Raw genomic sequence first — 24,903 nt, 5'->3', positions numbered from 1 at the left:
ATATGTTTTTGGATAAATACGAGAAAAATAAAAGTTTGGCAGTTAAAGAGTTCCATTTGAATTTCTTAATCAAAAGTTTTGATATGCTCTTTAAAGTCTTAATCAAAATTATCTATTATCAATAATTGTGGCCATATGTATGTTTGCTGTGTAGATGGATTTCCTTTTCTCAAATCATGCTTTTTTCGTAGTGATTTCAATTTATTTAGCATCATTGATCTACTTGGATATTATGTCTTAGAATCATTCATCTCCTTTGATCTTCAAAAATAGATAATTTTGACACCCATTAATAATTAATAAACAACACCATTTACAATTATTAATAGCTCGAAGCTAAATGCAACGCACTGAATCCAGGGACGGACCCACGTTAAGGAAGGGGTGGACAAGTGCCCTATCCTGAATTTTCAAAAACAGTTATCAAGAGCACTTGATTTTGTACTCTTGTCCTACCCTAAAAAAATTTAAATGCCCTATCCTGAGAGCTTGGTTTTAAAAATGGCAAAGGCTTCTATGGACATAAGGATCTATTTGTAAAATGAACATATTTTTATTTTCAAAGTTCAAACAGTCGATCCGAACTGTTCATCTTGTTCTCCATATTAATATGTGCTTGGAGACTAAATTTTACATTTTTCTGAATTTTTTTACTATTTATTAAGATGGGTACAAAAAAATATCAAATTCAGACCATTGAATTTTGTACCCATCTTAATAAATAGTAAAAAAAATTAAAAAAAATGTAAAATTTGGTCTCCAAGCACATATTAATATGGCGAACAAGATGAACGGTTCAGATCGACTGTTTGAACTTTGAAAATAAAAATATGTTCATTTTACAAATAGGTCCTTATGTCTATAGAAGTATTACTCTTTGTTGATAGAAAGTAAGAAGATGGGTTTACGGGAAGGACAAACTGACAAGATGTTATCAATATTTGAGATTCTGTTGGGCCAAAGTTTGATTATTACATTGTGCCATTTCTTATTTGACTAAACATATTGTTAATTTCAATTCAAAAATTTGGAATTACATTTCCATTCGTTATTTGAAGCAATATATAATGTAATAGTTTAATTTTAAATTGATGTTTGTATTTTATTTTTTGACAACTTATTATCTCACAAAAAAAAAATCTTATTTTTTTTAATAAAAAGAATGTTATATTTTTTGAAAAATCCAAGTTTCTGATCTTATTCGCCTTCTTCACTTTTTGCGTTTGAGTTAATGGGTTTGAACTTAGTTGTTTTCTTGTTCTATCCTGACTGAAATTCTGAATCCGTTCTGACTGAATCCAGTACTAGATCATGCCACATTAAAAAAACAGTACAATAACTATTAATAACCAATTGAATTAAGTATCAATAAGATATTTGACACTGTTGTACAGGCGCTGTACCGACTGGGTCAAAAGCTTGAGAAAATTAACTTAAATTAAAAACGAATGCTTGGAAACTATATATTATCAATCCCAAATTCCCAATCGGTAACCATAAATAACAATAGCAGAAGTAGGCAGCTGCAAAACGCTCTCTCGCGTCCCCGAGTTGCGTCCGCCACACGCGGAACCTTCGCTCAAAATATTCGAATAAACTGGTTTTAAAAGATCAATGTACACCAAAAGCAACACTCACCAACGAAATCTCCCATTTTCTCTTATGGTTCATAACATACTTGTACATCAGGTCTATAATGGCCTCAATAATTAGCTTCGATTGGGTCCCCAAGGCGCCAACCCATCTTGACGCATATTCCAATGGGATGCGCCAATGCAACCCCAACCGGGTTTTGAAAACGAACCACTCAAATATTGACACGTGTTAATTTCTCAGATCCGGATCCGGTTTGGCAAGAGATCATGAATTTTGCTTCCTACTTGTATAAAACGGAAGACACGGCCGTGAAATTAAATCGCCGAGTTTATCTCCACTCCGTGGATTTCTAATCTGCTTTCTCACAGGCAAGTATATTTTTCTCTCTACACTCTCAGCTAGATCTGTTTTTGAAATCCTATTTTGGGCTGCAGATCTGTGCAATCGAGCAAATAAAGGTTTTTTTTTTTTTTGTGTTTTTGGAGTCCTATTTTGCCCTATTTCTTGGGGGTTTCAATTAAATTGTGTTTCTTGGGGGTTTCAAGAACTGCTTGTTTCCGTAAGTATCTATGAACTTTTTTTATTTGTCGAATCTATAGACCTATCTTTTGTATTAACGAAACCTACTTTACGCACTTAAATCTCTCTTCTAATTATCAACCACATCCACGAATCAAACTTAAATAATCGGCGTTACTCAGACGTGAACCTTTTTTCCGATGGTTTTTTCGCCCAAAACCTGTCAGTTGGTTTGGAAAATCGCCCAATAATTGGTAGCAAAAATGGACTATTGCTTGAACTGGTAGAAGGCCCTAATTTCAATTAAGGTACTTCTCAAGCAAACAATAGTAGGAGGGGGGGGGGGCATGCTCTTGATTACTTGCGTTATCTGAGTGTGAGGTTCATCTCCATGAAACAAATCTTTTTAGGAATTATTTGTCCTGTCCCCATTGGAATTATCATATTGCAGACTAAGGCCTCAAATACTTGAATTCTAGTTCTCATCTATTTATTTGTTTGCAACATGATTATGAACATAAAATGGTTAATTTGTGGTCATATCCCAAATTTGATAAGATATAATGGTAAGTTAAAAACTGTTTGATTAACTTCAGAAAGGCCAAAGTATATGTTTTCAGCCTAAAAAATGATAATGTTGATTATTAAATATCAGTTCTGAACTTCTGATATGTTAAGATTTCAATGGTAGCTTTCTATGTGATTAATTTGCTTCAGTTCTCTACTAGTTTTTGTTAATCCCAACTAATCCTGCTATTTTCGCGTGCAGCTCAAGAAAACCTGTTATTCATGAGTTCTGGAAGCACTGTGGCAAATAAAGTTTCCTGTAAGTCGGGAAACTCTTACACCTGCAACTGCTCCTGCTGCATCTCCACTTGCCTCCTCTCTCAGGTCCTGGTTGTCTATGTAAATTTCCACCTCTTCAAAGCCATTGTCAGAAGCCCCTCTTCCTCAGTTCTCCCTGCAATTCTCCCTTAGTCTTTCTATTGAAGCCCCACCAAAGAAAAACTTTTCAAGTCATCTCAAACTTTGAAAAATGGTCTCCTCTAAAGTCTCTGGTCTGACAGCGGCTTTTGCTTCCAAAACCACCATTAGACAGATCATTATTCCCACGGGCCCGCCAGATGTGGTGGGGCCTGATAATCTTGAATTTGATTTCTCTGACGTCTTTGGCACAACTCCTGTTCAGTCCCTAACTTCTCCCACTGCAGCTGAGTTGGCCGAGGAGGTATACGATGACCCTGTTGTCATTTTTAAGCGGTCCCACTCCCTGGTGGGTCCCACAGCCCTTGTCACTGCTCAGTCTCCCCGTTTAAGCTTCCTCAACTTGCACGAGACCAAGAACTCGTTGGACCATCTAGAACCTCTTGCAGAAGAAGGCGCAAGAGAGCAAGAGAAGGTTGAGACATGCAAGAAGAGTGAAGAAGTGGGGCTCGATGATTTCGAAATTCTGAAATTGGTGGGGCAAGGCGCTTTTGGAAAGGTCTTTCAGGTCAAAAAGAAAGGTTCCAACGAGATTTATGCCATGAAAGTTGTGAGGAAGGATAAGATTTTAGAGAAAAATCATGTCGAGTATATGAAAGCTGAGAGGGACATTCTTACTAAAATTGACCATCCCTACATAGTCCAGCTGAGATATTCATTTCAGGTACTTAGTCCTGTTCAGAAAAACTCTATTTTTTTTTTTAAATCTATTATAGTTTGTTCTGTAAAATGTACTTATTTCTCTTTGTCAAACTATCTCTTGTTATGCAGACCAAATATCGGTTGTATTTAGTACTGGATTTTATAAACGGCGGCCATTTGTTTTTCCAGCTCTATCATCAAGGCTTATTCAGGTTAGAATATAATGATGTATTCTATTACATATATGTCTTTAGATTTTGGAGGTCTATAAAGTAAACAATATATATTTTTTTAAACAGGGAGGATCTTGCACGTGTTTATGCTGCTGAAATAGTATCGGCTGTATCCCACCTTCATGCAAATGGCGTTATGCACAGAGATCTTAAACCAGAGAATATTCTCTTGGATGTTGATGGCCATGTAAGTGCTGGATATTGTCAATTCTTACCGTACTATATCATTCATCATGCCATTATATCCTTTTTAGTGTAAGAGACTTTTAGCGCAGACCCTAATTAAATTAGAAATTATAAAAGGCAAACCTAATACAAGGATAAAAATCAATAACCTGATTGTGATTTTACTGACTTGAAAATATGGCACTGTTATTCTCGTCCAATATAACCTGACTTATATTCTGTTTTTGCATAATGTTTGTCCAGGCGATGCTGACAGATTTTGGGTTAGCAAAGGAGTTTGAGGAGAATAGCAGAACAAATTCAATGTGCGGCACAGTGGAGTATATGGCTCCAGAAATTATTCAGGGAAGGGGCCATGATAAGGCCGCCGACTGGTGGAGTGTCGGTATTCTTCTCTTTGAAATGCTGACTGGCAGGGTTAGTTTTTCTTTTCCCTTCTTGTTTTTTAAGATTCCAGTACCATATTTGAGTTGTTTTGGTCATGAACGGAACCTCTGAACAGCATGGCTATGCATAGGGAAACATTGGTTTGGTACGTGTTTCTTTGGTCATGAATGGGCATCACAACCCTGGCTGCATGGCTGTGCATAAGACATTGGTTTGGTATTAGTTTGCTTTGATCATGAACAGTACCACAGCCTTTTCCAGCATGGCTATACATGCGGAAAAAACATTGTTTTGGTATTGGTATTACTGCAACTATATTAGAAGTTTTATACTGAAGCTTGTATAATGGGTTGTCCAATTTACCTGATGGCAATGGTAATTTTTTGTCAAGTGCTTCTTCAATAAAGTAATTTGGGTCTATACATTTTCTTTCAGCCACCATTTTTAGGTGGCAACAGAGATAAGATTCAGCAGAAAATCATAAAAGATAAGATTAAACTTCCTGCTTTCCTCTCCAGTGAAGCTCATTCGCTTTTAAAAGGAGTAAGTTCATCCCTTTCTATTTGTTTTTACTACTATGTTTTGCAAATAAAACCACATATAATTTAATGCTTATAGCACCCATTAATTTCTCATGTAAGACCCATGGTTTGTGAGATTCAGCTAGTACCAACACTGTTTTGCCCTGTTTAACAATGGAATTTGTTATGTGCAAACAACCACAGCAATATTGGGTACTAAGTTGCAAAATTGTGTGAGGGAAATTGTTGGGAATAAATTTCTATCTAGCTCTGTTACCATTGAGCCTTATATTATTGTTAATCTAACTCAATATGTTCTTCTTCTCCAGTTACTGACTAAGGAGGCAAACAGGCGCCTGGGAAGTGGGCCTGGTGGGAGCAACGAAATAAAGAACCACAAGTGGTTCAAACCAATCAATTGGAAGAAACTGGAGGCCCGTCAAATTGAGCCCAGCTTCCGCCCAAATGTGGCAGGGAAGATGTGTGTGGCGAACTTTGATGAGCGATGGACGAGTATGCCCTTACTGGACTCTCCAGTAGCTAGCCCGGGTGCTGGTAGCGATTTTCTGGGATTTAGTTATGTTAGGCCTTCGCAGTTCCTCAAAGAACCCAGTCCACTTGGATAAGTGCACTATAATATTTTAATATGTTTATTGTGAAATCTGGCGACTTAAATTTTTAGTCTCAAGGGACTTTTTTTTCTTGATTATCATTATGATAATATGATCTATGTTGACTGTTGAGTGTGGAACCTTTAGATTTTTAAGCTTTTATTGTAGGTTTTAAGTTGCTTGGATGTTGGGATAAACCCAAGATTTGTTTAAGATAATTTCAGTTAATAGTGCTTGTTTTGTGCTGGATGATTGACGTTTTTTTTGCTTCAATTGTGAGCGCTTATTTTATTTGTTCCTTCTGAAACGATTGATAGTGTTCATCTAAAAGATGGAAGTGTTTGTTTGCTTATTTTTGTTATACATGATCTGGACGATTGTTTGCTTCAATTGTGAGCACTTATGTTATCTTATTCCTTTTGAAACGATTGCTGGTGGTTATCTAGAAATGGAAATGTTTGTTTCCTTTTTTTTTATGACAGACATGCCCCGGAGAATTTTAATTAATATACACCATCAACCCAATCATTACACCGACTTTTTTATTAATCAAAAATAAAAATAAAAGATATTGCGAAAGGGTGGCATTTCAATGAAAAATTAAAATATAGAAAAAATGGGATTGATTATCCTGTTTTACAAACAATACAAAAATTCCCATCCAGCAAATCCCCGCTAATCCAAATTCTAATCCTGCAAAGCAGAAAAATGTATATATATATCGGGATGGTAGAATCCATCCCGTATGGGCAGAACAAAAAAAAAAATCGGGACAGTAAAATCCATCCTGGCGGAAAAAAAAAATCAGGGACGGTAAATTATATTTGGGTTATTTTCTAATGCCTCTAGCTTCTTTTCTTGATGGATGTCTCTTGGGCGATTCACCTTCTGTTCCATCTGGGCGAGTTGGTTCAGGCCATGAAGCCATCTTCAGATCAAATGAAGAATTTAAAAAGGTACACAGCTACTTTTTATTGAAATTCAATGTCTCTCAATAGGCGAGTTGGTTCAGGCCACGAAGCCATCTTCAGATCAAATGAAGATTTTGAAAAGGTACACAACTACTTTTATTGAAATTCAATGTCTCCTATAAAATAAAATTATATTCTTTTGCAATTTCTTATATTTTTTTGCATGGTGTAGGCTGTCTCGTTAAGAAAGGTTCAAGATGTTGCACTGTTGGAAGAGAAATTTGGAAGGTCGTGTCAAAGGAAGAAAGGGCTAGACAAATCAGGATGGAACAAATTTTACCATCCCCTTTTTTTTTCCTACTCAGACGGGATGGATTCTACGTCTCAATTTTTCTTTCCTACTTAGCGGGATTAGACTTTGGATGGGATAAGCTGCACAAATTTTTTTGTACCGTGTCCGTCTATGTTTTATTATTAGCTCCACAGAATAAATAAGGAGTAAATAAAGATTGTTTTACCTTATTTCCTTTTTACTCTAGCATCGCCTATATAAGGCTTTCACTTCTGTGATTTCATTTTATCGAAAAACATTATAAAATTGGGAACTTCTACTTTGAGCTTTCCTGTATCGTTTTATCACGAACTTCTGTCAAATAGCACGAACTTCTATCTATACCCACACTCTCCCAGGCTTCCTCAGGTATTGGTAAAGGTTGCAAAAGGCCTAGAGGTGCCATGAATTCAGACTTATTAATTTGACAATTCTCACAATGCTTAACAAACTGATACACCTCCTCTTTCATTTTTTGCCAATAAAACATTCTTTTAACCCTTTGATATGTTGCATTAATACCGGAATGGCCACCCAAGCTTGAATCATGTAACTCCTTCAATATTACTTGTCTCAATTTCCCTTTTGCCCCTATACATATTCTTCCCTTGAATCTCAACACACCTTGATATTCAGTAAGGTGATGGCTACCAACTGACCCCTCTTCCTGCAACTTCTTCTTCAACATGCCAATCCATTCGTCTCCCTCATAACTTTTCACCACATCTTGCACCCAGTGTGGTATTAGTTCACTCAACATACTCAATTTTGCATTCATTTCCCCTTCTTCTTGCCCCTCTCTTCTGGACAAGGCATCTGCAACCCTATTTTCAACACCCTTTTTGTACTCGATAGTGTAATTCAAACCCAACAACTTGCTTAGACCCTTGTGCTGCAGGGGTGTGTTCACCCTTTGTTCTAGCAAATACTTGAGGCTCACCTGATCAGTTCTTATCACAAATTCGGTTCCTAACAGGTAATGTCGCCATTTGGTCACGGCTGAAAATAAAGCCATCGACTCCTCCTCATAAGTGGAGAGAGACTGGTTCCTTACACCCAATTTCTTGCTAAAGAAGGCAACAGGTCTCTTATCTTGCATTAAAACAGCTCCAATTCCATATTGGCATGCATCAGTCTCAAGGATGAAGGGTTTGTGAAAGTCGGGTAACTTGAGAACAGGAGCACTCACCATGGCATATTTGAGTTCTTCAAAAGCTTGTTGAGCTGCTGGATTCCAACCAAACCCACCCTTCTTGAGCAACTCAGTGAGAGGATTAGAGATGATACTATACCCCTTGATAAATTTTCGGTAGTAACCCGTCAATCCCAAAAACCCTCTAAGGGCCTTGATGGTCTTAGGAACTGGCCAATTCACCATTGCCTCAACTTTAGCTGGATCAGTTGCCACTCCTTCACTGGATATTATATGCCCCAAATAATCAATTCGGTCAACACCAAAAGCACACTTGGATTTCTTCACAAACAACTGGTTCTCTTCCAAAACCGCTAGAGCCTGTTTTAGATGCTCTGTGTGTGCTGCCATACTCCTGCTATACACCAGAATATCGTCAAAAAAAAACCAGAATAAACTTTCTCAGAAAAGGTTTAAAAATGAGGTTCATTAACGCCTGAAAAGTAGCGGGAGCATTGGTTAACCCAAATGGCATAACCTTGAATTCATACAAACCCTCGTGTGTACTGAATGCTGTTTTGTGCACATCTTCATCTCTCATTCTTATCTGATGATATCCACTCATCAAGTCCAGTTTGGAAAAATACTGTGCACCATCAAGCTCATCTAACAAATCATCAATCAAGGGAATTGGGAACTTGTTTTTGACTGTATCGTCATTCAATTTTCTATAATCAATGCACATACGCCAGGTATCATCTTTCTTTTTCACCAAGAGCACGGGTGATGAATAAGAGCTGGTACTGTTTTGGATTAGGTTGTTTTTAAGAAGCTCTCGTATGATTTTCTCTATTTCCAACTTTTGAAAATAAGAGAATCGATAGGGTCTTAGGGAGATGGGTGTAGAGTTAGGCTTGAGGGTAATGTGGTGGTCGATTTCTCTTTTAGGTGGTAGGGTGGTCGGCTCCTCAAAGAGGGATTGGAAGTGGGTCAGAACAGGTAAAAGAATGGGGTTGATTTCTGGTTTAGTGGTGTTTGTGACTCCCTCCACCCTGAACACTTGGGCATATATGACTTCATTGCCATTTTCCCTCTCTTTCTCAGGATCTACAATCCTTTCACAGATTCTGACCTCGGCTACCTCTTTTTTTGTACCAGTTTGACTATTTGACCCTCCTTCTTCATAGCCATCGTTCCTTCTCCATAATTCACTGCCATGGTGCCCCATAGTGATAACCAATCAATACCCAAGAGAATGTCATAACCGGGTACTGCTAAGACCCGTAAATCATACTCAAAAGGGTGCTCATTCAGATTAAACCTGACTTTTGGACAGATAGCTGTAGAACTCATCTTGCTGCCATCTGTGATTTTCACTTTGAGAGGGCTGGTTGCAACAATAGGGATCTCCAAATTTTGTAGTAAGGAAGGGTTTATGAAAGAATGAGTGCTCCTTGAATCAATGAAGGCACAAAAGGGAACTGAATTGATGGAGCCCTTATAGGTTATGGTTTTGTTGTTGGAACTTTTAGGACCATTCAAAGAAATCACCACACTTTCTTCTTGTTCATCTTCAGCCTCTTCCTTGTTTTTTTCTTCATAGTTCAGAATTTCATCAATATCAACATTCTCCTCTTCTCCTTCTACTGCATCCATAGTGTGTAGCCCTTTGTGACACCTGTGACCTTGGAACCACTTTTCATTGCATCTAAAACACAAACCCAAGTTTCTCTTTTGATCAATGGTCAGGTTTTGGTGGGGGTTTTGTGGAGGTCTAGGTGGTGGCCTAGTTTGATTGGTATTATAAGGACCTGGTGGCCATCTCCTGGTTGCTGCATCAGGAGGCTTGATAGGCCGAGTTGGAAGGGTATTTTGGGGTCTGAGAAATAAAGGTTTCTTATCGGACGGCCCAACTGCCATCTCAACTTCTTGGGCAACATTGAACGCCTCATTCAGGTTTTGCGGTTTGAACAAGTTGATAGTAGTTTGCAACTCGTCTTTGAGTCCACTAATGAAACTCCATGTATAAAAGTAGTCATTCTTAATACTAGTTTCAGCCATCAGTCTTGACTTGGCCCTTTGAAAATCAGTAATATACTCTTCTACAAAATGAGTTTGAGTCACCTTTCGGAACATCACTACGGCATTACAATTCTTCTTGTCTTTAAACCGTTCAAAAACAGCTTCAACTAAGATAGGCCAAGGAGGATTGGTATTTTCCACTCTAAAACAACTGTACCACTCTTTAGCCTTCCCAAAGAAATTCATGGTGGCTAATCGGGTTTTATACATCTCAGAGGTCTGATAGCAGTCAAAGTAGAACTCACTACTCTCTAACCAGTCAACCGGGTTATCTCCATCAAAACAAGGAAAATCAAACCTAGGGAGAGAGTTCTTTTGGTTTGTTACATGGCAATCCTGATACCTGTTACTCAAATCGGATGTCTCTTCGATGACAGGTGGTGCTGGTGGATCTCTCCTTGGTTGAGTTGCAGGAGGAACTTGCCTGTTGGAGTTACTCCCAGTAAGGTCAGTAGTACGCCGGCCATCAATGTACTGCTTGAACATCTCAGTAAGGTGATCGATCTTGCCCTCAACCTTATCAATACGCTCATCTCGTGCTTGTAGTGAAGCCTGGAGGGAGGAGTCGGTTTCTTGCACCATCCTGACAAGCTTATCATTAACCGCTGTCAGATCGAGAACCACCTCCTCATCGGAGCCGTCTTGACTTCTCAAACGCGGAGGCATCGTGCTGCCGGATTTCGCCTTGCGCCGAGATTTTCCCAGCTGGTGATCTTAGGGCTCTGATACCACTTGCAGCGTTCTTAGTCTCACAATCAATCAAAGAAACACAACAAAACAATTTCACTGATAATTGCAACTCAGCTTACAAACGATACAGGAAAGCTCAAAGTAGAAGTTCCCAATTTTATAATGTTTTTCGATAAAATGAAATCACAGAAGTGAAAGCCTTATATAGGCGATGCTAGAGTAAAAAGGAAATAAGGTAAAACAATCTTTATTTACTCCTAATAGCTGTACGGTTGCCATCTCAGTAGCGCGAGCCCTCAACTGAATTCGAACGGCCTGACACCATAGTCGGACAGAACTCCTCCAGTTGTTCTCTTCTCATTCTCTCCATTCCTGCTGCTTTGGACCCCTTTGTCAGACTCAATGCTTATTCTAGCGCCTCCCTCTGTGTTGGCCCCCTTGTCAGTCCCCCTTTCAATTACTACAGGCTGCCCCTCACGCCTGCCCTTGTCTTCTCCTTCTTTCTTCCTTCCTTCAATTTCTGACAACCCAACGACTATCCCCAAATCGACTGGGCCACGCTGCACTATTATTGTTATAGCAATTTCTTGACAAAACAGAAATTAAAAGAAGCAACAATATGGAATTAAATAAGTAATTTATACTGACAAATCAATAAATAAGGAATATAACTAGGGAGGATAACTTACAAAGCGACTGGAGAGATATCTCAGACCGACGGGAGGCGGAGATACAGAGCAAAGGAGGGGCCGACTGACGGGAGGGAGGGAGGTATCTCAGAGATGCGAATTCATGCGAAGAGAGGTATCTGCGTGAGGAAGAGACGGAGATCTAACAGAAAGATTAACGGAAAGATGTTATTATATGATGTTATTCCAATTTTTCCCTTTTGAAATTAACGGCTGTGATTAATTCGGACAAAAATCTGAAAAAAATTTCCGATCCATGACAGCATCACTCTTTATTATTATATCGAAATTTGGTTCCTTCGATTAAAAGAAGTATAGTCTTGCTTTTTTTCCTTCCTTCCAAATGAAGAATTCGATTGGAATATGAAGGTAGAATAGGTCTGCTTATGTGTTGAGGAATATATTTCATATAGATTTCGTTGTCTTCAAAACCAAACGGTGTAGACAGACAAGAACATTTATTTTTCTAACAACGAAAATAAAGTCGTTATCTGTAACATATATTCGTCAAAAGTTTCCAATTATGTCCTCATCTTTCTGCATATCCAATTCTTATTGACAGAGTCAAATTAAGAGTGGGGCATAATAACGTATTTATTTTACCACACAATCATACTCTCCACGGGTAAGGAATGTGGCAATGGTAATACTTACTAAGTTACCAACTTATCTGTGAAAGGAAATGTCAAAATTGGATTTTTCACAATGCAAGATCAGACGTTTAAGACAATGCAACTAGCTAGAACTGCTATGTATCTCTGTGTTGTAACTACTTCTATATATATAAGTATGCTGGGTACTAATTTAGAATATGAAACACTGCAATTGTTCCAAATAAATTTCTTGTCCGAAAAGAAGTATCACAGTTTCACATGCAGTACATACAAGTCAAACATAACCAAATGTTGGAAGAAGAGTGATCAAGTACTTCACTTTGTTTTTTGTCCCCTAAAGTGTGATACCTCCATAGTTATAAAGTGTTGTTACTGCCGCCGGTCAAGAAAATTTCGAAGCAAAATAATTTACTCCAGACGTATAAATTATCTTGTAACATAAATCTATTTCATAATTTCTAAGCACAGTAGTACATTTTTATAGGTAAATTTTCAACATTACTACTTTTCTTACAAAAAAATGAAGTTCTACCTTCCAAATTTTCCACCGTAATTTAAACGTACAAATTTTCTACATGACTAACATTATCTTAATTATTTATATCAAAATCAAATTCTTCGTTTTCTACTATTTCTATTAAAAAAAAGTAGCCAATTTTAGGTCCGGAAAAATTCTTACATGTGTCAATTTCGGCTCACTTAGTATTTTCGCATGCAGGATATTTTCCTCCATGGGTAATTACAGAGACTAGAAGCTACCACTGCTGCATTCATATCAATATTCTTCCCTAAAGAAGAACATGTATATTTTTACCATAAAATTTTCAATTCAGCCCCTTTAAAAATTCAAAATTAATGAGGAAAGGAGGGGTATATATGATAATTTATTCTCTACAGTGGTATTATTCTGACAAACTTCTTTGTGAACATAATTAATTGTAGGACTTGTATGCAACTCAACCAAACAAGAGGGGTATAGACGCAAGAGATAGCGGTGCATTTGCATGGGAGATCACTCCGGTTTGAATTTTTTCCGCTTTACAATTAGCATTCAAATTTGTATCTAAGATTCCTTCTATTAATTTAATAATGGTTTTCTAGGTTGAGATTTCTTCTGGGAGAGGGAACTCATAAAAAATTATTGACAAGGATGAAAGTCTCGCAAAAGTAAATTTTGGTTTTTAGACCATTTACCTATATACCCTCAATAATATCAGACGATATGATTTCCTCAAATATTTCTATGCTTTAGTTTGATCCATCGAAGCTAAAGAAGCTCGGTCCAAGTTTTCAAAAAGGTGGCTCTGTTACTGTCAAAAATTCTTCTACTATTAGGTCAGAATTTTCTCTCCACTGTTTGTTTTCAAACTTTAATCAATTATGATACAGGAATCCATAGTTTTTTAACTTATTTTTGGGACAAGTGATGGTGCAGGTGTGGTGTGCAGCAGCACTGGTACAAGTGTTTGTTTTGAAACTTTGGAATATCTTCCTCGATGTTATTTACGTCAAATTATGGATTTCACTCTGCAACAATAGAAGGCGGGCTTGACGAACTCTAAGGCTGGGAGGTAATTTTCTCAACCTGTATTCCAAAGTTTACACCAACGGCATTTCAGTTCCTTTCTTCCATTCAGATGTTGTTCTCCACTCTTGCATAGCTGTCCGAAAAGATTGTCGTACGTCGCACAATTAGGCTTATTCCCTTCTGTAATCATGATTTGAAGAAGTTCCAAGGCTGTATGAATCTCGATTGGTAAGAATTAAGTTTGACTTTACTGGTGGATTTCATTGTGTTTTTGTTTTGTCTGGTTGAGCATTGCTAAACCGATCGTAATCACAGAAGCTGAATTCTATTACTTTATTTTTTATTTTTTATAGAACGGCTTTTAATCTGTTTTTTGCACACACATTCACCTCATCTCTCCTGAGAAAAGTTTTGCAGGTTGTATCTGTTGATAGACAGTCTTGAAGCTCATGAGTTGAGCATATATGAAGATAAAACAATCTACTCTGAGGCCGAGTGCTATGAATTGTTCAAGCGAATTCATGGTGGTAATAAGCCAACTAGGGGTCCGAAATTCGTCACAAAATGTTACGGAATTGTCGGTCAGTATTCTTTTCGTTAAAAAAATAATAATCATGAAAGTCAAACCTCACAGGGCATGCATGAACTGTCCCAGGTTGTGATTTATCGAAATGACTAGTCATCCTTTCCCAATGTTGGCAACTTACATATTATTAATGGCTAGTCATCCTTTTCCAGTGTTGGCAACTTACATATTATTCTTTTCAGCCAATTTCATATTCCAACATTGTGTTGTCTGAATTTTGTTAGGGATGAGTGTCTCAAAATAAAATTCTGCAGCTCAACAATTACGGCTTAATTGAGCACTTCTTTTATATTGCTGCTCCTAATCTATGCAGGTTTCCTTTAATAAAACCTATAAATTAGAAATAAAGATCCACAAGAGACTCTTATCGTAAGACTATTAAGCCCTTACATTTTCCTTCTTACAGGATTTGTGAGATTTTTGGGTCCATGCTGCATGCTGTTAATTTCAAAAAGGAGACTAAATCGGTAAAATATGTGGCCATACTGTGTATGCCGTTTCAAAGAGTGAAATAATTACACTGCCAAGCTCGATAGTGCGATCCAATATGGCTTATTCGGAGGATAAAAACAAGTCTTTTTTCATTTATCCATGTATCAAGAGAAATGTATGTGCACTATTTTTTCTGCTTGTAGCAATAGTCCTATGTATCAATTGCAAAGGCAACCATTTGTCGGCTTTTTGTATGGAGAGATCTTATAGTAAAACTTAACTATCTCATAAACAATCCGAATGTTGATTCTGTCGTCATTAGATGGAGTCACAGTGTACAAAAAATTTAAAAATTAAAAAATAATTGACCTTCCATGCAAAGTGAAATAAAATTTGTAAAGCTAAGTCCTCTACAACTCTCTATGTTATTGACATAAAAAAAAAGTTGATCATAAATTCAAGATACAGAGGAATATACCGCTCAGGAAGAATACCTTCCCAAAAAATAGCACGTAACATATTTATAACCCAACACAACAGTTGTGGCAAAGCCGCAACATAGGTTACTAGTATGGGAAAGCTTTAATGGGTACAGTAGAAATTTTCCCTATTATATATATATTAGGGATCGGAGGTGAAGCAAGGGTTAGGGATGGGTTTTCTGGGTTTTATAGAGGCCCAACAACTTAAATTGAGCCCATATTATCGGATATGATATCAGCCCGGTAAAACAAATTTTAATTTACAATAGCATCTCTAATTTTCTTTTTGACCGTAGCACGCTACTTTTCTGCCATTATGTTTGGGGAAGAGAGTGTAGAGGTGTCAATGGTAACCTTTTATCCGTTTATCCGATCCGCATTGTATCCGAAAACACGGGTAAGGATAAGATTTTTTTTCCGTTAGCTAATCGGGTACGGATAAGGGTAATGATTTTTTTCCGTTATGTTACCCGTTTTCATATAAAATAATTTTTAAAAATAAAATTATATATATAGATATATATTTGTATGAAGATGATACATGATACAATAAAATTTTGTATTTTATTAAATTTTCATAATACAAATTAGTTATATTCATTATTTTTTTTTCTTATTTTGAAAAATATTTTATCGAAAGCACAAATCGAAATGTTAATGACACTTTTTTATCCGTTTATCCGATCCGTACCGTATTCAAAAAGACAGGTAAGAGTAAAAAAAAAATTTACTCTTACCTGTCTCGGGGTGTGACAAAATTTGTCATATTCTAATGTATTTTGGTGTCAACTAATTATGTTTGGGGAAGAGCGGTATTTTGGTGTCAACTAATTACTAATCTTTTAATCTACTATAATCTTTTACGCATATTCTAATGTATTTTGATATCAACTTAGTTGTCACACCCCGAGACAACCCGCCACGTATTTTTACGTAAGGCGTGTGCACATCACATACATCATCAATAAAAAATATAAATAAAGCCACCTTTTATTTTTATGATTCAATAATTGATACATTGAGCGGGCATAGCAGTACTTGTGTTACTAGCCATGTCCGCCGTGATCATTTGTAAAACTCATTTGATTATGAAAAAAAAGGTGGCTTTATTTATATTTTTATTGATAATATATGTGATATGCACACGCCTTACGTAAAAATACGTGGCGGGTTGTCTCGGGGTGTGACAACTAAGTTGGTATCAAAGCCAGCACATACAATATCAATAAATTACTTCCCGCAAATTAAGAGAGCTAAAACGTTAAGGTCTTGTCTTTGGAATTCTACATAAAAAAAAATGTTACAATATGTTGTATTCTTCTTACGTAGTTTGTAACTCAACCGGAACAACTAGACTTGGTTTTGATAAGAACCGATAGATTGTTGAATAATTTAGTTTCGTTATTATTTCCTAATAAAACTATATTTCAAAATATTTTGATAACCTCTGCTGCATACTATAGAAAAATAAAAATGGGAATCGAGTCACTTCCACAATTAATCTTATTATAAGAAGCAATAAAATCAAATTATCTTAGTGGCCACTCTAAAATATTAAGAAATAAATAAATCAGATGTTCAACTCATTATTATAAATAAACTAACAAAGTCTGACATTGAAGTTTGTTAAATTTCGTTTAACTTCATCTATATCTAATTTGTCCACATCTGAACTTTATCAAATCCTCATTATTATTAGCATCATTAAATTTGTTGTAAATATTTCATTTAAATTATTTTGAAATAATTTGGTAATTTTATCAGAGTAGCGCAGCGGAAGCGTAGTAAAAATATTTATAATTTTATATTTAAATTTTGCGGACAAAATTCTTTTTGAAGGGAGAATGAATGTAACATTTTGTCACAATTAGTAAAAGTAATATTTAATATTTAATAGTTGGAGAATTTAAACAACTTATGCAAGTCATCTCATATATTTTCTACATTCAAAGTTTTATATTTATATTTATTATGATTTTTTTTCCTTACCGTATATTCAATTATCGAACTTCGAGGTTTAAATTGTTTAATATATAATTATTCGTGCATATATTATCCTTTAACTAATCGACTTGCTACCTAGCTAAAACTTTGCCGAACTTAATTATTTCATATTCTTCAATCTATTACTGATTTTCAAATTATAACATTAAGCGTTGTTATTTTATCAACAAATGCTAACCTCTTACTAAAAATTTTCTGTCATATAATTATCTCCTGATGTAGAAATATTAAGAATGAACATCTATAACTGTTGTTTTAACAGATATATTTCCGTAGGCAAAATTTTACTTAGTAATTTAGAAATCCTACTGAATATTTCATCCTACCATTCAATGTCCATGGCAACGGCTCTTACTTCTGTTGATTCAATTTCAAATTAGAACAGACAGACAGGCTGACGATGTATAATTTAATTTTGGTTGAGAGCGAACAAAAGCGCCTCGATTGCACTCCTTTAATTGGTTCTGGCATAATCCAACTTGTTCTAATGGTTCCATTTTTTTTTTTCCTAGTCTTACGCAATTCCTTCTACTATTTTATTTAGATATCCAAGAATATCATCTAGCAGGAATATAGTTCCGCAAGTTCAAGCAGTAATTAATCACATGTACTACCAACTTATTCCCTCTAAAAATAAAGTTTAACGTTGACTATATTCACCTAGTATATATTAAATGATGCGCAATTAATTATAATTAGATCAAACAATCACATACATGGTAGAAAATATTTAATTACCATGCTTAGTATTATTATTCTCCCAAATTAACTACACATCAATCCTGATGATCCATCAAACATTGTATTACCAATTATTGTCTAGATATAGAACAACAACAACAAAAAATATATATATTTTCATATGTCTGAAAACTGCATCAGAGATTTTCATGATATATGCGCAATATTCAAGTACAATCAAATCTAGATGCGTCATCAAAATCGTGAGCCAAGAAGAGTGCCAAACATTTTGTTCATCATGAGAGTACACCAAGCTCATAAGAAATATGACTCCGATTATGACATTGTCAACCCTCTAATGACGGTAGCCTGTGTCGTATCTCTAACAGAAGCGTAATACACTTATTCATTTTTTTTTATGTTAGAATTTTAAGGACAAAACTCATACTCTATTTTATTTTTTATTTTATTTTATTTTGTATTTATTATTATTATTATTATTATTATTATTTTCTTTTTAGAGAAGAATGTAACACTTAATCGATTCATTACAATTTAGTATATGAATTTTGAGGACAAAATTCTTTTTAAGGGGAGAAGGATGTAACATTCCGTCACCTCTTGAAAAATTGAATTATTATTATTAATTATGGTTACAAAATTTGTCATAATATAATAGTGGTTATATATCTTTCCTAATGTATTTTGTTTATATTGACACACTAATATGACTTTTTTTTTTTAAAATGTTTCTAAACCAATATAATTTTTATTTAAAAAATTAGAGCTTTTATTTTCTTAGATTCCCTAAACTATGGACTTGGCAACATTATATTTCATATATTAAAATTATATTTCATATATTAAAATTATATATATATCAAAATTTGAATTGCATAATAACTGAATATTAACTTCAATGTCAATGTTATCTCATTAAATTAAAACACTTGAGTTAAAAATCATTTTGATTATTCTCAAATAAAAGGTAATTAATAATTGAATTCTACAATAGATTTAATTTTAGCCGAATGCAAAATTAACATAATTTCCTGGTGGTACAAAAGAAGTAATGCATTCTAATTATTTTGTTTCTTTTATTTAATAATTGAAGAGAGATTTGTGCAACTTAATTAAGGAATTAATTGGTTGTCATTTAAATATTGCATTTCATTTAAAGCAAGAGCCATTCACGCATAGGAAACCATTTTGCACGATTCTTGATTTCCATACAGCAAGCTAGTTTCTAAATCTATAATCTTGCGTTAAAATTCAAATTGCAATTTCTCACACATAGACAACTGGATTGAGCAATTGATTTCATTCTATTTTGACCTAATTGCCATTATTTCTAAGGAGCCGTTCAAATAATATAAATATGTATTGCGAATAAAGAAAATGCTCATAATTCATTCTATCATACCTCTCTGTCTCTCTCTCTCTAAATTTGTGTCGGCCACCAAACAAAGGCAGCAGCCCACCGCAACCCGGTAGCCATCACAACTCTGTGCGCGTGTTCTAGTTCATACGTCGATCGTGAGGCGCTTCCCCGCCGTACATAATCCGAGACCTCTGTCCCTACTCCAACCTGCAGCTATCGTTCTCTTTTATGTGCGTTCCAAGCTCCCGAGGTAATCCAAGACCGCTAATTAGATTTAAACGTTTAAGTTAGTGTTTCGATTTAATTTTATCTCAAATAATAAATATAAATCATAGTTTGAATATTGAGAAATTAGTAAAATTGTGAGTTTAATCTATATTTTGGTCAAGACCCATAATCCGTGAATGAACTATTTTAACTACACAAAAATATAGTTTGAGTCATTTCTACATAAATTATAATTCAGTAATTTCTATATTTATGATAATTAATACATTTCATTTTGAAACCCGTAATATGATTTATTACTTTTAATATCTAGACTATCATAATACTTTTTAAAATAAAAGCTTATAATTAAAAATGTGTTCTAAATTGATTTCAAGTATCTTCATAAGTATAATGAATAATATACTCTGGTATTGAGAATTTATTATTGTGTATCTGTTTATTAAAATTATTTAATTTACCTTTTCAAAATTAGATGTTTAAATTTAATGTCTTGGCAAAGGACGAATGTATAAACTATATTTTCCTACCGTAAATCTTGTAGATTAGTAATTAATTAAGTTTCGACAAATATAAGTTCGGAGAATTCTTTCTACAAATTATAGTAGATTAAAAGATTATTTTCATAACTATAGATATTCGTTATTAATTAGTACTTAGCATATTCTTTTCTGGATTTGTTACTATCGATAATAAAAGTTAAAAGAATTAGGGTTCATGATTTGTAACTATAAAGTTTCAGTTTACTTTTGATTTTACTGTCTCGGCTTCATTAAAAGTCCATATACATATATATATATATATATTATAATATGATTAAACTAATTAAAGTGTAAGAGTTAGCACAATAAAGGACTTGACATTTATTATGGTTTTTATAATATATGTATAATATACACATACACATATAAATACACATATACACATATACATACACATACACATATAAATACACATATACACATATACATATACATATACATATACACATATACACATATACATACACATACACATACACATATACACATACACATACACATATACATATATACATATACATATACAAAGCTACATATATACACATATATATACAAAGCCTTTTGTACATGCAATCTCATGTAATAAAACATAACATATACTCCTCAGGATCCAATACAATGTTTGTATAAAAGTTATATCTTTACCACTTAGTAACCACATGATCAAGCTTTGGCCCAAATTGTCAAAATGCTTGGTTATGATCTAGTTTGGACCAAAATTTCATACAAACTAAGACGTATTAGATCCAACATATCAAAAAAAGAGTATGCATGTGATCCATGACATGATGTCTCTTGGTTAAAGATCTCCAACATATTGCATCTCCAAATGACATTCATCAACATATATGTGCATACATAATAAAAAATAAAAATTCTCAGTTAAAATTTTCGTTCAAAATTATAAGAAAATATTTATACATAAAATTAATTGAATATGTATAACTTTTATACGAACCACTGAAAATCAATTTCGTAAAAAAAAAATTATTGCATATTATATGAATTTACGACATCACTTCATAAATATATCCAAATGTTTTTCCTTTTGGCATACACTCTAAACAAGAAAACTTTTTCTTCACAAAATTATTTAAACACTAGTGGAAAATATGGAATCAGGATCGGTTATATACACATATCAGTAACGGAATCCAACCGATCCTGATGAAGGCGATACTGATACTATCAGGATCGGTTTTATATTTTTTAAAGAACCGTTCCAAATAGAAACTAATAGGATCGGTTTTTTCATAAAACCGATCTTAATAGTAGTTATCTAGATCAGTTTTTGAATAAAAACCGATCCAGATAGGAACTATTAAGATCAGTTTTTATATAAAAACCGTTCTTGATAATATTTTCGAATATTTTTTTTTATTAAAAATTTCATATCTATATCAGTTTTTGAATAAAAACCGATCCAGAAAGGAACTATTAAGATCAGTTTTTATATAAAAACCGTTCTTGATAATATTTTCGAATATTTTCTTTTATTAAAAATTTCATATCTAGATCAGTTTTTGAATAAAAACCGATCCAGATAGGAACTATTAAGATCAGTTTTTATATAAAAACCGTTCTTGATAATATTTTCGAATATTTTTTTTTATTAAAAATTTCATATCTAGATCAGTTTTTAAATAAAAACCGATCCAGATACGAACTATCAAGATCAGTTTTTATATAAAACCGATCCTGATACTTTTTTTTTGTTGGAATGAGGATCTGAAATCTGGATCGGTTTTTAAAAAAATAACCGATCATAATAGTAGTAATCTGGATCGGTTGTTTAAAATAACCGATCCTGATGTTTTATTGAAGCTAAAAAAAATATTTTTATTTATTTAACCAGCTTCCATATATATTTTGCTGGCCAGCATCCTAAATATATTTTTTTTTGCACAGTAAGAAACAATAATCAAATATCATATACACATCATAAATTAAATATCATACACATCTTAAATTATTACAAAAAATTCATGTTCATACAAAGTTTTGTGAAGCATTACATATTATAACAAGAAATTTAAATCCAAAAAAAATTAATTAACAAACATACAAGTGACTAATTGAGCTATTTCTTCAATTAACACACATTTATGCAATTAATGTAAAGCACGACAATAAAAAAATCAATAATTACCTCTTTTGCAATCACATCACTTGAGATTAAAAAAGATCCTAAAAATAAAAACAAATGTAACAATTAGATGGAAAAACATTTTACAATAAAAAATACAAAAAAATGTGTTTTTAAAGCATAATAATGAGAAAATTATATAAAGTTAATACCGTAATAGTTGATCGGCCGAGCCGGAGGTGCGAGAGGCTCGGCTTTGAGAGGAAGAGACGGAGAGAAAGAGAGAGAGAGACACGGAGGAGAGGGAGAGACGGAGACAGAGAGAGAGACACAAAGAGTACAGAGGGAGAGACGGAGACAGTGAGAGAGACGCTAAGTTGAAAATGAGAGGCGCGGAATGAAAATAAGAAGAACCCTAAGCAGGTTATATAGGGAGTTATCATTAGGATCGGTTGTTTATAAAAAACCGATCCTAATAGTATCAGGATCGGTTTTTTATAAAAAACCGATCCTAATACTAATTTTTTTTGGCGGGACTAACTTTGAAAAAAATAGTATCAGGATCGGTTTTTTATATAAAAACCGATCTTGATAAATTTTTTTTTCAAAATGGGTTCTGCAAAAAAAAAAAAAAAATCAGGATCGGTTTTTTATAAAAAACCGATCCAGATACTATCAGGAACGGTTTTATTGCTAAAAACCGTTCTTGATAATTTTTTTTTTTTTTTTTTTTTTTTGCTGCAGAACCAACTTTGAAAAAAAATAGTATCAAGATCGGTTTTTTATAAAAAACCGATCCTGATACTATATATAAGAAAGATCACTGCGGTAAACCCCACTCATATTGATGGTCTATCAACCATCAAACGGCTACCATTTATTTTCTTTTCTGTTGATAATGCATGTACACAGATAAATATTAAGAAAAATGTGAAAAATATCAAATTTATTTATTTGTGTTTGTATGGCCAAATCAACTCTACTATGATCAATTTTGTACAATTTTATTATTATTAATGGCATCAAATTGTTAAATGGAATGCAGACCGTTCATTTCTGCATGATCATCCAACGGTGGGTCTGTAATTAAATGACATGTAATAATTTTTAAAATGATCAAGATATAACATGGAACATTAATAACGTAAAAGTGCCGAAGGCCCGACAACTGTAAGTTTTGATCCAACGTAAATTATTTACGGCCGTGCGATGTTGCTATATTGTTTTGCTTTGATGAACTAGTACACGAATCCCGAATTGTATCAAATTTTATAATGGTGAAATTAATATGACATTCTTTCATTTTAACGGTTCCGATCGACCAAATGCTAATATTCGTATTCGTTCCTTCACAACCCCACACAACAAGGGTTCAAGTCCTATGTATATTATTATATGGCACAAGTCATTGATGCATCATGCATGATTGTATAAAAAAATTCAATAGTCAAAATGACTTCAAAATGAAATATCAATGTCAAATAACTAATTATATTATCACATAAATTTTAATAATGTAAATTACATTAATTTTCATCAAAAAATATTTATAATTGAACCATATGCCATATACAACAACCATATATATATTCTATTAATCACCACACTAATTACATATACAACAACCATATAATTGAACCATATGCCATATACAAAAAAATAGTATTAGAATTGGTTATTTGAAATAACTGATTCTAATACTATTTTATTTTCAAAGTTGTTCTTAAAAAAAAAAAAAAAAAAAATTATCAAGAACGGTTTTTAGCAATAAAACCGTTCCTGATAGTATCTGGATCGGTTTTATTGCTAAAAACCGATCCTGATGCTATTTTCTGATATATATTTCATTTGTTAGATGTATTTAAGTTATCTGAGAAATATATATATAACCAGAGATTATTTAAAAAAAATAAACAACTTGTTTGTGTTTGTATAATTGTTTGTTTAATTATTTATTTGTTATTTATAAATTAATACCATAAAATTAATTGCTTAATTGATGTCATGAACAAATGGAAACGAATTCATATTACCTGAGATAACAAAATATATATGGTTAGACCAAGACCATATTGATTCGAATTTTATCAGACGGTTCATATATAGGATGTACATAGGGAATTAAATATCTTTAATTTGACATCTTTAAAGAAATTAATTCAATTATAAACCTCTTTTTTAAAAAATATATATACTTGAAAGCTGACCAGGTTTTACAATTCTACCTTTAAAAAAAAAAATAAAAAAAAAATAAAAAAAAAAAAAAATTTATCAAGAACGGTTTTTAGCAATAAAACCGTTCCTGATAGTATTTGGATCGGTTTTATTGCTAAAAACCGATCCAGATGCTATTTTCTGATATATATTTCATTTGTTATATGTATTTAAGTTATCTGAGATATATATATATAACCAGAGATTATTTAAAAAAAAATAAACAACTTGTTTGTGTTTGTATAATTGTTTGTTTAATTATTTATTTGTTATTTATAAATTAATACCATAAAATTAATTGCTTAATTGATGTCATGAACAAATGGAAACGAATTCATATTACCTGAGATAACAAAATATATATGGTTAGACCAAGACCATATTGATTCGAATTTTATCAGACGGTTCATATATAGGATGTACATAGGGAATTAAATATCTTTAATTTGACATCTTTAAAGAAATTAATTCAATTATAAACCTCTTTTTAAAAAAATATATATACTTGAAAGCTGACCAGGTTTTACAATGCTACCTTTAAAAAATAAAAAATAAAAAAAAAATAAAAAATAAAAAATAAAAAATAAAAAAAATTATCAAGAACGGTTTTT

At 33.5% G+C, this 24,903-nt stretch overlaps 1 protein-coding gene and 1 long non-coding RNA gene across 5 annotated transcripts; both read left to right on the top strand.

Moving 5' to 3' along the window:
- The first annotated feature begins 1,828 nt into the window (after positions 1-1,828).
- LOC144555093 (serine/threonine-protein kinase AtPK2/AtPK19-like) lies at positions 1,829-5,909 on the top strand. 4 transcript variants are annotated; one of them, XM_078303307.1, is made up of 7 exons: positions 1,829-1,964; positions 2,885-3,763; positions 3,871-3,953; positions 4,041-4,161; positions 4,404-4,577; positions 4,983-5,090; positions 5,398-5,909. In XM_078303307.1, the coding sequence occupies exons 2-7, from the start codon at positions 3,152-3,154 to the stop codon at positions 5,692-5,694; spliced, it is 1,395 nt and encodes a 464-aa protein (XP_078159433.1). In that variant the 5' UTR covers positions 1,829-1,964; positions 2,885-3,151; the 3' UTR covers positions 5,695-5,909. The 4 variants fall into 4 exon arrangements, with proteins under 4 accessions (XP_078159433.1, XP_078159435.1, XP_078159434.1 ...); XM_078303309.1 differs by having other exon boundaries at positions 1,846-1,968; XM_078303308.1 differs by lacking the exon at positions 1,829-1,964 and adding an exon at positions 2,008-2,155.
- Positions 5,910-12,673: 6,764 nt separating this feature from the next.
- LOC144555850 (uncharacterized) lies at positions 12,674-13,563 on the top strand. The gene is made up of 5 exons (XR_013512141.1): positions 12,674-12,930; positions 13,071-13,148; positions 13,230-13,295; positions 13,381-13,463; positions 13,553-13,563. It is a non-coding gene; the product is annotated as an uncharacterized LOC144555850 (long non-coding RNA).
- Positions 13,564-24,903: the final 11,340 nt, after the last annotated feature.

Source organism: Carex rostrata, chromosome 6, assembly GCF_964058835.1.
Source record: "Carex rostrata chromosome 6, lpCarRost1.2, whole genome shotgun sequence".
NCBI lineage: Eukaryota > Viridiplantae > Streptophyta > Magnoliopsida > Poales > Cyperaceae > Carex > Carex rostrata.
The sequence above is the reverse complement of the archived record's forward strand: the minus strand, read 5'-3'. Positions and strand labels throughout refer to the sequence as shown.

Excerpts from the sequence above, each read along its gene's own strand:
- LOC144555093 (XM_078303307.1), top strand. The coding sequence starts at position 3,152 with ATGGTCTCCTCTAAAGTCTCTGGTCTGACAGCGGCTTTTGCTTCCAAA. Across the intron at positions 3,764-3,870 it reads AGCTGAGATATTCATTTCAG|ACCAAATATCGGTTGTATTT; the intron begins GTACTTAGTCCT and ends CTTGTTATGCAG. Across the intron at positions 5,091-5,397 it reads CTCATTCGCTTTTAAAAGGA|TTACTGACTAAGGAGGCAAA; the intron begins GTAAGTTCATCC and ends CTTCTTCTCCAG.